Genomic DNA, 15,100 nt, shown 5'->3' with positions numbered 1-15,100 from the left:
TTCCTGTCTCCACCAGAGTCTTTGGAGAGGTAATCCCCAACCAGCAGTTCCCTATTCCTTGCTTTGCTCTCTCTCTTTCTCGACTCCCCTCCCTTCGTCCCTCCTCTCCCCTCCTGCTCTCTCTCTCTTCCTCTCGCTGGGTGCCAGAGCTCCAGTGTGAGAGAGCTCTAGTTCCAGCTGGCCTCCCCACTGCGCTGCTCGAATGGCGGACTCTTCTCTTAACCACTCCTGGCCCTCCTTCTCCAAACTCTGGATGAAGAGATGGTCCTTCAAAAGAGGTACTGCTTTTACATGGTTGCACTTTAGGCGTTTTTGGTTTGTTGGATAGAACAGAGGGAGCACTAAGTGCAACTGGCAGAGAGAAGAGGTCATCGTCCAGTAGAGGTCGTGGACTGGATGTGACCTCAGGATAAGAGGATGTGTTATCTGTTATTTACCATCTTCACCTGATTGGGGCGTGTGGTGAGTGATGGTTGCTGTGTATCAGAGGAGTTTTTTGCAAAGTTCAATGAGTCATTTCTATCCCAGCATTGTACAAGATGAGAGAAGATAGGAAATTCACCGTGCACCTATACTTTGATTTTTCGATCATTGTTCTGTAATAATTTGGTGTGGCAATACTGCTACAGTAAATGTAGAGTTAATGTGGTTTGGTGTGATTTTACAGTTTTCCCACTTAATCCATTAAGAAAAAAATCCCAAACGTTCACTTAGAAAAGACTGACAAATGGAGTTTTATACATCCAACTCACGCAACAACTCATCTTTTCCTGTTCATCCTTCTCTGTAACACGCAGCGCTTGAATTATTTCACGCTGTCTGTTTACATGCTGTTATCTTCAGAGGAATATTACTTCTTTTTTTTTTGACATAAAGAAGCCGTGTTGGATGCTTCCATTTTGCTTCAGTCGTGGTGTTTGTGGAGCTTGACGCTTTGAAACAGTAGTCGGACGAATTCCTGATCAAAGAGGATCTGTGAGATGACAGTTGTTTTGATGTGCGCTTCGACCTCAGATCTAACGGCCTCTGTGCTCTGTTTTCAACAGCACACAACATCTGTCACACACACACAAACACACACACACACGACAGACCCACACTTGCACAGCAGTCGGTGAATCATCCAGGTACTGAACGGTCGTTGTGACCTTAATACAAACACTTCATTTGAAGGTTTGAACAATATATTTATGTTAGATGAGTTACATGTGTGACTTCTATTGTCACCTGTGTTTTTGTAGCTGGGTGATATATGAGGTCAGTGTGTGTGTGTGTGTGTGTGTGTGTGTGTGTGTGTGTGTGTGTGTGTGTGTGTGTGTGTGTGTGTGTGTGTGTGTGTGTGTGTGTTGTGTGGCCTCTGGAAGATACAGATGGAGCACCATACGCACTAAAGCTAAAACAAATGGAGATGAATGTTGATTATGGTGTGTGTGTGTGTGTGTGTGTGTGTGTGTGTGTGTGTGTGTGTGTGTGTGTGTGTGTGTGTGTGTGTCTGTCATCAACATAAAAAGGTGTAGTGTATTTGCTGAAAACTCATCTTTTGGCAAATAGACTTTTTCTAAATCTCTGAGCTTTGCCATAAACTCATTATGTCAATTACAAATAGTCAACTGACTATCATATGATGCCAGAGTTCCTCTTGTGATTGTCATGTCGCTTTTCAAACGCATGTACAGTACGCTCTGTGGTGAACATGTGCCCTCATTTCCTTCTTCCTCACATTTGCTTAAATGTCTTCCGTTTCACAGAGCTCATCAAACACAAACAGGGCCGCGGCTGAATCTGTCATTTACATTCTGCATGAGGAAAACAATTTTTTTTTTATAGATTTAAAGTATTTAAAGTTGTTTACTTTGTTAGAAATCACTGTTGTCATTCAGTTTGATTAAGAATACATTATCATTAAGTACAATTATCACAAACATAGTTTTTAGTTTTTACTTAAACACACTTAAAAAACAGCTTAAGTTACATAAATTCAGTAAAATAGATGATTTATTGTAAGTCAATTTTACTTTTATAGCCCAAAATCAAAACTTTGTCTCAAACAATCTGTTCAGTATACGTATGACACCCTCTGTCCTTAACTTTGACTAGAAAAGGAAACCCTTCAACAGAGTAGACAAAAGCTACAGTTGTAGAATCGCGATGCAGACAAAAGAGGAACAATATTACAAATTAAAAAAAAGTTATATAAAGTACATGAATTATGAGATGTATTAGATATTACGTGACAATGTGTTAATGTAATTAAGTCATGTATTAGTTGATAATAGTTATTGTAGCAGACCAGCCTTTGTTATGTAGAGCCAAACTGCGGGGGAAACCGCTGACTATGACAGTGCCAAAATGGTTATGGAGACACACACACACACCTGAGCACACACACAGCGACCCACACGGATGTTTCGTCCTTGTTTGATGTATAAGCAGATATGCGAGGCCAACCATAAAAGGCTGTGGCGGCACCGCTGGACAACATCAAGCAGCAGTGTCTGTCCCCGAGTGTCTGAGTTTACACTTAACACGAGTAGGATTTGAACGCAAACAAAAAATCCTCCTCCAGCGGGGACACTGCCATCCCCGCAGCCTCGGGGGGTGATTTAGTAATATAGAAAATAGATCTACAGTGTCTGTCTGTGTGTTTATGTGAGAGCATCTCTGGCTGTGGAGTGGATGCTGTTGGTTTATGGCGAGACATGGTGCAGGACTCAAAGTGTGGCCTGTCTGCTTTTGATCTCACTGCGCAAACAAAACCTGAGGCCCCACAAAACAATCTTCACACACACAGACACTAATTAAACACTCACAAATATGATTGGAATGATCTGCAAGAAAAGCCATATTGTTGCAGTTGAATAGCAAGGTCTCGGTCGCATAAACAGAAATGCGGATCTGCCTTCTAGATGTCAGAGATGAGCTTTTCATATTGCTCACAGTGGGATAACGTCCATTGATTTTAGTGGCAGCCACAGGATATGCATGTCCATAATTCAATGTAATGTAGATTGCACAATGGATTATATCATATATTTGAATGTTTTTAAAGCTTAATCAAATGTAATATTGAATTAGATTCCCTCAGTGGAACATTTCAAAGCTTCTATTTCATTGATTTTGTGCTTTACAGCACAATATATGCTACTAGCATGTTTCTGTATCATCTCTTTCATCATTCCTTCATCACTGAAATCACAGATGTGACCTGACATAGCGACAGCAAGTATACCTGTTCACACTGATCGTTGTGAATCAGAAAATCAACCTCCACAGGGGAATAGAAACAGGGAAAAATCTATTCAAGGAGAATTGAGTCAGTGCCTGTGGAGCCATGCTGGCTTAGGGGAAGGCTCGGATTCACAGGAGCCCTTATGAAATGAGGCTTATGTAACGTGTTGTAGCGGCGCTCCCCTCCTCAGATGGGCATGCCGTGGCTGAAACCCTCACAGCGAACATGACTTACTCAGACGCCTTAACAGACTTTTCAGACACCACGAGACACTGATACTTTTTTTCATTTAAGTGAAAAGTAAGAAATGTTATATTAGCACTTTTTTACCTCAAATATGTGGCACCAAGCGCCATACTGTACAGTTACTTCATATAGCATGTATTTAAATTACATTATTTACCACAGGCAAGCGGGCTGCTGAAAGCTCAATAAGAGAATAATCTCCAGCTCTCCACCACTGATATGGAGACGACTGCTGGCTCATCATGCAGTGTGCAGAGATGGCAGTGGTTTGTGGCATCATGTGAAGGAATCTGCTTCTGAAATGGAAATGTAAAGAAGCCTCTGGTGAGAGGATGGAGCACGGGGCTGTAACTGAGCTTCTCTTCCATTGCTGGGGTTGATTACACAGGTGTTGTGCAGCTGCTGAAATCAGCCACGTCTGCCTTTCTTTGTGTTCCTTTTCTCTTCATGGTACTGTCGGGAAATGTTCATAACTCACAAACATCACGTCCATTATCTTTCAGCTTCGGAGTGCAAGCCATGTAGTCAGCCCTGTGGGCCTCCCAGTGCCCAGCTCAGCGTCCAGCCTCATGCTCCCAGCGGGACAGGATCCTCCTCCTCCTCTTCCTCACTATCCCCTGCCTCTGCCATTGAGGATGTCTTCTTTAGTAGCATCAATAAAGACCAGGTAAAGCGCTTTAATTTTGATCTGGATATTTTCAATTTAGCTTCCATTTCATTTTCAGCTGCATGGCTGTTGGGATGGCAAATTCTGTCCGACTAAGATATCTCAATATTTAATGGATGGATATAAATTTGTTTCAGACATTCATGGTTCCCAAATGATGAATCCCCATGACTTTTAATTCTGCACCACCACAAGACCTTATTTTTAGAAAAGCCATCCAAAACTATTGAATGGATTGCCGCAACATTTGGTTCAGACATTCATCTCCCTATGGGATGCATTGCAATAACTTTGATTATTTTTACTTTACATCAAAAGGTAAACATGTATTCATATGTCAATGTAGATTATGTCCAAATACCTGCAAAACTGACATTCCCATCAACTTCAGCTGTACTTTGTCTTTATAGAAAAATATCAAATGTTAGCATGCTAACATTCTAAATAAAATCAACATAGTACCTAAAGATTAGCAACGTTAGCATTGTCATTGTGAGCCCGTATTAACAAAAAAAAGGAAATAAATACGGCATCACAGAGCTGCTACATGGCAATATACTTACTTGAGTTAATTGACTTTTGGATTGTAGCTGATGTTCTGAAAGCCTTTATCCACTTTCTGTTCTCCATGTCTATCCTTGTACTTCTCTCTCTCCTCTGCTTTTGAATCCTACACCTTTCTGCCTCCTTTTCTGACTTGCAGGATGCGTGTTCAGAAGTCAGCGACTATGACTGCCCCTGTGCGGACGTGAGCAGCAGTCTGGAGAACCTGCTGGGCCTCAGCCCTTCCCTCAGAGACTCGGAGTACTTTAAAGACCTGGAAGGAGGGATACCGGAACCACAGTTGACTGCATCCACAGTAACCACAGACCCAGAGAGCAAAACCCTAACTGTTGGCCTCCATGTGTCCCTAAACTCGGACAATCCTGCCATCAACCAACCTGTTCAGACTTCTTTGAGCACACACTGCGCTCCGGTCAATGCACTATCTTCTTCCCCCTTCTATTTACACCCTGCAGAGGAACTTCATCAAAACTTTGTGGTCACTCAGCTTAATCCGAAGTTATTGCAAGGTTGCATCATTGACAGCGGTGATTCCTCACGCCCGGCTGTAGGGCTCAGCTTGACAATTAATCTGAATGGACTGTTGGGATCAATGGAAACAGCAAAAGGACTAACAGAATCAGAAGAAGTGAAGGAGCAACTCACTATGGAGTTAGACGGAGAGCCAGACCTGGACAGCTTTCCTATTCTGGTCAGATCCATGTCAACGTCTCGGAGGCACAGCTGGGGTGTCCCTGTGTCCCCCATCAACCTGGGGAGGAGGTAAGATGATAGGTGGTTGTAAAGGACGGAGAGAATTGAAGAGAACAATATCATAAGGATAAATACGCCCAAACCTAAATCTAAACCTACCTAGCTGAATCTAAAGTGCTTCATATGTCTCAGCTGAGCTCAGTGTTTCTGGTGGTTTAGTTGGTTGTTCTTTCACAGCGTGGGTGAGAATATAACCGGTGCACCGAAATACTTGATGAAAGCATAACCAGAAAACAACACAAAAATACATTCATGTCCGAGAGTGTCTCGCTCAAATGTTTTTTGCGGTTAGTTGATACTTGTCACTGAACCCTCTGCTGTGTGTGTGTTCGTTGCTATGCTGTGCTGCCAGACTGAGTCTGGATACCATGGCCATGGACAGCGATGGAGAGAGAGAGGATGATGAAGAGGGACAGAAAGGTATCTTCCAGTCCAACCAGCAGACCTCCAGCTGCACAGCATGTCCTGGAGAGAAGACAGATGGCTCCAGGCCAAGGGCTCCCTGTCCAAGAGCCAGAGTCACTAGCATGGTAATAAAGCAATGGCGACACATTATACAGATTATTGTCAACAAATCTTACTTCAAGACCAAAATGGCAGCTCCATAGCCATTGGTTTCCACTGAAGACCGATACATCCTTAAATACAGGTCACAAATAAAATGAAAAACATTTACTTTAATTTTAAATAAAAAGGCTAAGTAATTTTCTTAAAGTTTTTAGCAAATCTTGCTCAGACAGGAGGATAACATTTGTTATGATATGATCATTTACAGCAACGGGACAGTGTATGTGGGATTGACTCAACATAAACTACAGTGAGTGTGTGTTCATGATAATGAAGGAATATGTCACCCAGTGTAACAGTTTGGCTGATGGATGAGTATTTTTATATTTTTTGGCCAACAACGTAACTCTCATAAATATATATCAGGCTTTTGCTACAGATGATAAAGATCCAATCATTGTTGTTGTTCTTTCATGCAGTTTGTTGACAATAAGGTAAGCTAATCTCCAGATGTATCCTTTAACGGAATAAGGTTGATAGTTTGATGGTTGGCCACAGCTTGGATATCTGACACTAAATAATAAAGGGCAGAGTCTTTGTGATATGTGCACAATTATAAAAATAACTAAAACAAGTGTTGCAACATAAATTGCCAACTCATGAAGGCCGCTAGAGGTCAAAGTTATCATGATGAGTGTTTCAGCTGTATATTTGGGGGTAGAGGTAAAGCAGATCAAATGTGCCTGAATGTACATGTGTGTTTACCCTTCAGTGCTTTCAGGCCGGTGGTGTGCCCGGCAGGCATCTGTACTCCCGCTCAGAGATCCTCGCCACAGATGAATGTTCCCGTGCTGCACACATTTCTCGTGTTGTGCAGACGTCCAAACAGGCTGCAAGGGCAGCAGGAGGTGCGGCAGAGATTTTGTGCACGTAGAGCACATGTTAGTTTCTGTGTTTTGCACTCAGCAGGCAGCAGTTTTCATCATATTTCACCTTTTCATCTTTCTCTTCTGCAGCAGAGGAGTTTGACCCTGAAGAAAACTTACATTCTTCCGAAGGACACAGCCATATGTAAGCCTGAACATCAATTGCATCTCCAGTTTGAGTTAGACTACCCGCCACTTTATGACTCGCAATATGTGGTGGAATATCGATTTCATTTCCAGAAGATGCCTCAGACTGACTGGCAGCTCAGGTTTAATGATGCTTGAAAGAAAGAGAGAAAAAAGATTCTTCTCTGGTTTGATCCACAGGAGGCAACTTGTGATCACTTGTGTCCTGTAAATTATACCTATAGCTTTTGAATGGTTCAGTGCAATAGTTCACGTACTGTCCTGTAGTTGTAAATTGTCATAGTCTGGTACTCCCACATAACGGGGGGGCTCCCCATTCCCTCCTGACATTTCTGCTCCATGTCATATGTCTGCAACCTCCTCCTCCCACAGTCCTCTTGCCCAGCTCCTTAGATGGCCCCTTAGCATGGGTGTGTGTGTGTGTGTGTGTGTGTGTGTGTGTGTGTGTGTGTATGTGCGCTCTGGTGATTGTGTGGACGCAGCAGACAAGGGAGGACTCTTCCCTAAATCACAGTTTGACACCTCGCTCCCAGCAATCTCGCCCTTCCTCCTCTCCTCTCCTCACCTCACCTCTCCTCTCCTCTCATCTCCTCTCCTTTCCTTTCCTTTGGCAGCCCCCACTCAACCTCAGTGTCTTGTTTGTCTTAGGCTGATGGTACAGAAAGTTCTGCAGGAGCTAAAGCTGTACCATGGGTAAGTAAACAGGAGAGGGAGGTCTGCTCGCTCAAACACTCGTCCAACTATTCAGAGCAGCAGCAGAGCCACATTGTGTCCCGGGGGAGCACTGCACTGTGTGCGTGTGTGTGTGTACATGTATGTGCATGCATGTTCTGGGCAATGTGTTTGCATGTGCCTGTTTGGCCCCTGTGACAGTATTCCACCATCTCTTGAAAGTCTGTGGAACACAAGAGTATTTCATTTTTTTGTTCACAAAATCCTTTGTTGACGTTGAGCTCACTTGACAATGAAACCCAGCTGACCGAGTGAAACACATCAGTTAAAAGTGCACTGCCGGCTACACCATGTTATACTCTCAGATTGTCTATTCACTTGAACTGCTTTACACTTCTCTTATGGTTATCTGTGGTAATATTGAAAGTGAGTCTCTCTCAATGAAACCGTCTCATTGTCCTCCACAGAGAGAAGGAGAGGAACCACAGATCAGACAGCAAAGTTTCAGGGAATGTCACTTGGTCCGAGTTCCTCGATGAGTTCCTCCATGAGTAAGTACCTTTCTTATCGTTGTTACCTTATCACTAAAGGGTAGAAGTTTTGGATGAAAATTTAAATGTCCACATAGGGTTGATATATTTGGTGAATTTGCATAGAGCTGTTTTATTGGCTAAGTATGGTTAAAACCAAAAGGTGTCAAACATGAAGTGTCTGTACAGTGAAAACTGCTCTTGGGGATGCAATGATGTGGTTTCTTTTCATTGAAACATTACAATTAATTTCAATTCGTTCACATATTGAACGTTTGACATAAAGAATTTCATGTGTGTTGATTTTCAAATTGTCAATTACAAAAGAGTGTCACCATTATGACAAATATATATATATATATATATATATATATGAATATATGTATATATATGTACATACATATATATATATACATATATATATATATATATATATATATATATGTATATATATATATTATAACTTGCACAAGACAGACACTGTCTTTTCTTGACTAAAGCCTTTTTTTTCTTCTTTTTTTTATCCGATCAAATAAACTACATTCTGTAAATATAATCATCATCAAATATGAGCATGAGATGATTACATTCCGGCAGATTCTATTTCTGTATGTTTGTATTTCCTTAATTTATTGGTGTGTATTCCATTTTCTGCTCCTTTGAAAAGTAATGGAGAGGAGGAGGATCGTTCAGAGAAGGTGGAGAAAGGCACCAAGGTGAAGAGGACCCTCAGCTCTCTGAGGAACAGGGTGACTGGCTCTTTCAATAAAGATAAGGTAACCTATACCACAGAGACATGGTGCACAATGTCACATTGCAATGGAATACATGAACTGATTATCATTCACAATTACCAAATCCTGAGGTGTAAACAGTTCCCCGGTGTGCATGTTGCTTTACACACAAGTCACTAATCCACTTACACAAACCCTGTTATATATCCTGCCTCTGACAAGGTTATGCAATGTAATACCCAGCCATGCAGTATGCCAAAGAGAAAGAGAACACACACATTTGCATGTAAAAACCTCCCCCTGTGTTTGCTCTTGTTCCTCTGCAGGGTAAGAACCGAGAAAAAGAGCAGCAGAGAGAGAGGGGGAAGGAGCGGGAGACTAAAGAGAAAGAGAAAGTGTGCAGCAGAAGCAGCAATGGGCATTATTTGGTGCCAGGCGCTTTCTCCAGCTGTGCCACCTGCTCACTGTGCAGCAAGACCCTACAGAGAAAGCATGGCCTGCAGTGCATGTGTGAGTAACGCCACAACCACAGGTGTACACGCACCCACGCTCGTTCTCAGCCTGACACACACATGCACAGGTGCTCCTCTCACACACAAATGCACGCCTGTTTAAAGTCACGCTACTGCATGCATGCTCACTCAACCACTTGTTGGAGCACTCAAGCATACCGGCAAAAAACCCGCAGTGTTCCCAATCTCATATTTTGCACCTTTAATACGCTAATGACATATTTGTTATGAGGCAGATTACAGTATTATAAATACACGGCATAATATATCAAGTTTTCACTTTGTCTTCACAACTATTTTACAAACCAGGAAGTGATCACCACAGTACATGACATTTATCATATTGACTGTGGCTTTTCACGTTTCTGCTGTAAATAAGATGGTGTTCCCCTTCAGTTCCTCTTTAAACAGCATTTCATCTTCTGGAGACGTCTGCAATTCTCTGCACACTTTGCATGCCTATTGTGGGTTCTGGTTTTGCACAACACAGCTCACTTGTTTAGATGTGTTATCTGATATATTAGTACTATCACCTGATAGATGTTTACGTGAATCCACATCACGACTTAACTTTGTTGCTCTGGCTTGAAATATTCTTCACAATTCCTGTGTCTTTTGTGTGCTGCGTTGCTTTGTCTGGATCAACCACAGCTTTGTGAGTCCATCTGTGGAGTAGACCTACACAGGACATTTCAACATGCCGCGGCTCCTTTGTTTCTATCTCTCAGATGCCACTGATATGCAGCCTGCAGGTCAGCTGATAAACTGCAATACCTAATGAAAAACTCAGGAGTCAGACTGTGATAGTACTTTAAAATACCAGGAGTAATACCTTTTTTATTATAAAATGTGCTTTAAAGTAGAAGCCTCTTATCGATTAAATAATCAAAAGAGCTTAAAGTGATTCAATTGATGGGGTTACATGTGTTGTGTATCTCCAGCATTTGGTAATAGATCCATTGTATGAGACTTTAGAAATTCGCAAATACAGCGATGTAAAAATGAAATGGAGATTAACACAATAGTTTTGTAACATCCCTTAATAACATGTCCTTCAACAGCAGAGCTGATGGCCGATAATTAAAAAAATGATACATTATCGTCCTTCAAAGGAATCATATCGTGATGAAATCATATATATCGAGATATTGTGATAAGCAACTGTCGTCTAAATTCAGATTATCAAGTACATACTAACAACTTTGATATTTGTTGCCATATTGTGATAGAAGATTTCGTCCATATTGCCCAGCCCTATTTGACAGCACGTTTTAATATGATATCCATTTCAAGTAAAGGTCCAAATAAGTAATGGCAGCTAAATGTACTCAGAATATCAACATGTAAAGTACTTATTATGCAGCAACGCACTATTTGGGGTTTTTATCTATAACAATGCATCATAATCTATAAACAGATCATGAATTCAGTAAATAACTAGAAACTGCAGCTGTATGCATAAAGTAGCATTAAATAGAAACACATAGACATGTATCTTATTTTATATCAAAATAAGAATTAAAGTGTTTTTTTTTGTGACGTGATTATAGTTAAAGTCAGACTCTTGTTAATAGTGTGCTTATTAATTAAACCAAATTGTTCTTGAATATTTCACAAGGCAAATGACACCACACGTTCACTGTGCTGCACACTGCACTGCTTCTTTTAGAAAACAATCAGAACACCCACTAACACATCAAGGCATGTCTCTCTGTCCTTCCCTCAGAGATAATTCCCCATTCATCAAGCATAACGGTTTAGAGTGAGGGAGTTACAAATCCTGTATTTTGACACTTAATGTGCTGTTGGTGTACACACACACATACACACACTCGACGCGTGAGAAAACAAGTGAGTGTCCCTTTAATTTGAACCAAGCCCTGTGGGGATTCAGCCGAGAATCAGCCTGTGGAATGCGACGTTTGTACGTCAGAGATTGTTCCCAGTGAGAGTAAGACTCAAAACTTGGACAAAACCAAAAAAATGTGGGACACTCGTTGCTGTTGATCCCAAATGGCCGAACTGTTCTATCTATCTTTCGGACAGACGACACTTCCTTTTGGCCGCAGCTGATCCAGACACACCCGGGTCTCGTCGGAACGGTAAGAGGCAGCTCCAGCAGCGATGGTCTCCAGCGGGATCAGGTGGATCAACTGCCGTTGTTTCCCTCAGTGGACCGCTACGGGCATCCTGGCCGCTAGCTAGACAGCTAGCTACATGCTAACCACAGTTTAACGCTTGTTAAATGTCTAGCGTTACGTCGGGATTGAGTCCGTGTATTAAAACAAAGCCGGGAACCCACTTCTTAAGTGTCTTCGGTATTTAATATCTCACAAATGTGCCCAAGAATTAAATCTCAGTTACGTTTAACGTAACGTTCGCTAACTATTAGCCACGTTAGCGCGTTAGCCTGCCTTCAACTGCTTCTAAACAAGGTTAGTTGGGGAAGCAGTCGGCTTTAATAAACTCAAAGTTATAAAAACACACTGCATCGACTAGCAGTGTGTCTTCGTGTGTTATTGTTGCACAATGTCCCCTTCTCAGTTTCGCTTCATGTGTCTCTTTTTAGAAGTGGCTGGCTGGCTGCAGCTCAACAGGTGATCGCTAGTTTACGTTAGCTTCAGACAACTTCTGCTGTTGAAGTGCACGAGCCTGCTCAGGTGTTGCCCTTTAATACGACGGGGGGATCAAAGGGGTTTAGCGCAACGTTAGCCACATGTACAGTTGGAAGTCGAAGATGTGTAGTTTTATGTTAACTTGTTTTCATCCCGTTGTACTTAACTCAAGAGAACAGGCTGTGGCAGCTAGTTAACTGGCTCGGTGTTATTAACCTCCACAATTATGATATTCTCGATCGTCAAAGTCTTGCTTTTCTTTCTCTTCCACCTCTCTGTTCGGACTAAGCCTTTCTCTCTGGGTCACATGGTGCTAATTGTGCTTGGCAGGTCCGCCGGTGCATAACAGCCCACTCCGCTGACTCTGGGTCTCACCCATCTCTCCCCGTTAGCGCACCACTTCTCCTCGCATCACTGCTCTGCCCTCCAGCGCGCCTGGCTCTCTGGGTGTCTGCCTTTTTTCAAGGTTTAAAGTCTGACTGCCTCCATGTCTCCTCTGGGTACTTCCTGGTAGATGTTCATCTCCAAACTGTTGTCGTCATCATACTTTTTATAGTTTATATTGACCATATTATTAAGCCAGGTGATGGATACAGGTTTCATAAAGGGGGCTAATCAGCAAAGGAGAAATAAGTGTAACATTGTGTAAAATTATAATACGACTTTGACTTATGTGAAACGTTCACTTGGAAGAATACAGCATTTATCTTGATCTAGATTTACTTGTGCCGTAGCTTTCCATTCCAGTATTATCTGGATACTTCTGGTGTTTAATGGTAACCATGACCCTCCTATTTGGGTGAGAAATGTGACCGGGGGAGATGTTTCGCTTCACAGAGAGTAAACATCCCTCTGAGCCCCTGTTTCACTAGATGATGTCATGGTTTAACTGGCCACTTCAGGTTTTGCCTCAAGAGTTGACTTTTTTTTTTTTTTGTCCGTATTGTCCCAGGGAATTAAGAGTAACCTCTTGCATACACAGGACGCAGGTGATGTCAGTTTTTAGCTGCTGTGTGTAAACAAAGAAAAGAAAAGAAAAAGTAATAGCTTCAAAGCAGGGGTTGTGACCTCTTTTCCTCATTTGTGGTTCCAGGATTTTTCAATGAACTGCATCGGGTGGTAGGGGGTACATGGTTTTATTACACAGCAATTATTAGCCTGACCCTACATTTACTCCTCAAATATATTTTAGGGAGTTGATGATAAATGCATTGATAGAAAGACCTGCAAGTCTGACAAAGAAATCACAGATTTCATGAAAAGGATTGTATGATTTTATTACTGCAATAAAAGGTTGCCGCTTGTCTAACAATGCATATATATTTTTAGTGTCTGTGGGCTAAAGGTCCACAGATGAATCAGTTTGGCTGATTAGTCGGAGCCGACAGGATGTTTTACAAACGGTTATTATCGGGCTCTGATAGTGGCTGCGTGACCGCCATCAGTGTCGCTATCGGTGCTTGTGGCAGATGTAATAGTGATACTCGTTACCTCAAGAGGTTGACAGGAGATACTTTTCTAAAACATTACATGTGAACACCAAAACCGTTGGAGCTAACATTGTCAGAGTACAGCATATCAACACTTCTATACTACGCTAGCAACCTGCTGTTGGCAAAATGTGATGCACTTGTGATGTGGTGGTTCACGCTGTGATCTGCAATGTAGAGTAACTGCAGCTAACAACAAGGGGGCAGGGCTTAGTGAAGGGTCAATTCAAGCATTTAAAAATGTACAAATGTTTTGGGAAATGGTCAGTAACGTAAGTGATCAGTATGCACAATTCCTAGTTGGTAAAATAAAACCACCAGTCTTGGAAACTGCAATTCTACACACACTGTCTTGCATTTGAAAGTGTTCAAAGTAATAATAATGAAACAACTTCTAAGTATCCTGTTGTGAGTTAAGGTTTCCCTGGAACAACCTACCCGGAGCTATCAGGAGTTCTGCTGATTCCAGTCTCTTGAATACATATTAGAAAACTTGTATTAATCCCCAGTCGGGAAACTCGTTTGTCACCAAAGTCATACAGACAACAATAGACTCATACAGACAACAACAGACAAGGTTCACAGTGCACAGCAGACACATTACAAAGAACAAACACCAGAAAATGCCATATGAAACAAGACACATGACCGACATCAGAAAGATGATAAGTCTAAAAACCACAACTAAAGGTGTTCATTAAAATGAACTTCTGAGTCCTTTTAAAAACACAGTGTAGTGGCTGACTTTCAAAAGAAACAATCGTTTTTAACTTGGCCCTTGATCTCTTTTCCAAAGTGACCTCTAGTGAGTCTGGGGGAAGGCCAATCACTGAGCCAGCCTTTCTGATAATCTTATGGATCCTGTGGAGGCAACACATGCTCTATTTGGAGGAAGATTTGTAGCATTGGTGATAACTTGTTTCAAATATTTATTTTCATCTTTTTATTAGCTTATTTTCTTCGTCATCCAGGGCAAGCCGAAGAAAATTCTGCTCACTTACCAGTCCGCAGATCGCTGTTGTGCCCAAGGCCTCGTCTGCATTTCTAGTTAATTGAGCGGCTCACTGAACTGTGCAATGTACACCACACGTGTGCTTCTTGTGTGATGGGCTAGTTTCCAGTCAGCAGATGTTGGGTGTGGTGGTGGTTTTGGAGAGGCTAAGTCTCGAGGAGCTCGGTGGAAACCACAGCACTGCTGACATGAGTGAGTGACTAGAGCTTATCACACGGCTCAAGAATGGCAGAGCTGACACGTCCACCTGATGATTTATGACACTATAAACTGGCCTGAGCTGTGCATACTTTAATTTGTTGGTTGTTAATCATTTTCTGGGGTAGAATTTGTTTGGTATTGTGCTATTGCCAAATAGCAAGGTGGTCTGTACTGTAGCTGCAGCGAGTCATTGGGGATAAGGTCTGTGCTATCAGTAAACAGAAAACACATTGTTCTTGCTTATCTTTCGATTTTTCTTCCACAAAGCAAAACATCTTTTGAATGCAGTTTGAGT

The 15,100-nt window shown here is 41.9% G+C and overlaps 1 protein-coding gene across 1 annotated transcript in view; it reads left to right on the top strand.

Moving 5' to 3' along the window:
- Positions 1-202: 202 nt before the first annotated feature.
- arhgef18b (rho/rac guanine nucleotide exchange factor (GEF) 18b) overlaps positions 203-15,100 on the top strand; it is a gene marked incomplete at both ends in the record, with an annotated part of 36,402 nt that continues 21,504 nt past the window's right edge. Inside the window, 10 exons of the mRNA XM_079220431.1 lie at positions 203-278; positions 3,979-4,142; positions 4,846-5,468; positions 5,812-5,989; positions 6,748-6,874; positions 6,983-7,037; positions 7,688-7,732; positions 8,179-8,262; positions 8,909-9,017; positions 9,302-9,485. Of these exons, the coding sequence (XP_079076557.1) occupies positions 203-278; positions 3,979-4,142; positions 4,846-5,468; positions 5,812-5,989; positions 6,748-6,874; positions 6,983-7,037; positions 7,688-7,732; positions 8,179-8,262; positions 8,909-9,017; positions 9,302-9,485 (1,645 nt within the window). The remainder of the gene's footprint in view (positions 279-3,978; positions 4,143-4,845; positions 5,469-5,811; positions 5,990-6,747; positions 6,875-6,982; positions 7,038-7,687; positions 7,733-8,178; positions 8,263-8,908; positions 9,018-9,301; positions 9,486-15,100) is intronic.

Source organism: Taurulus bubalis, assembly GCF_910589615.1.
Source record: "Taurulus bubalis genome assembly, chromosome: 7".
NCBI classification, from domain to species: Eukaryota; Metazoa; Chordata; class Actinopteri; order Perciformes; family Cottidae; genus Taurulus; species Taurulus bubalis.
Note: the sequence above shows the minus strand (reverse complement) of the source record. Positions and strands in the feature narration are given on the sequence as shown.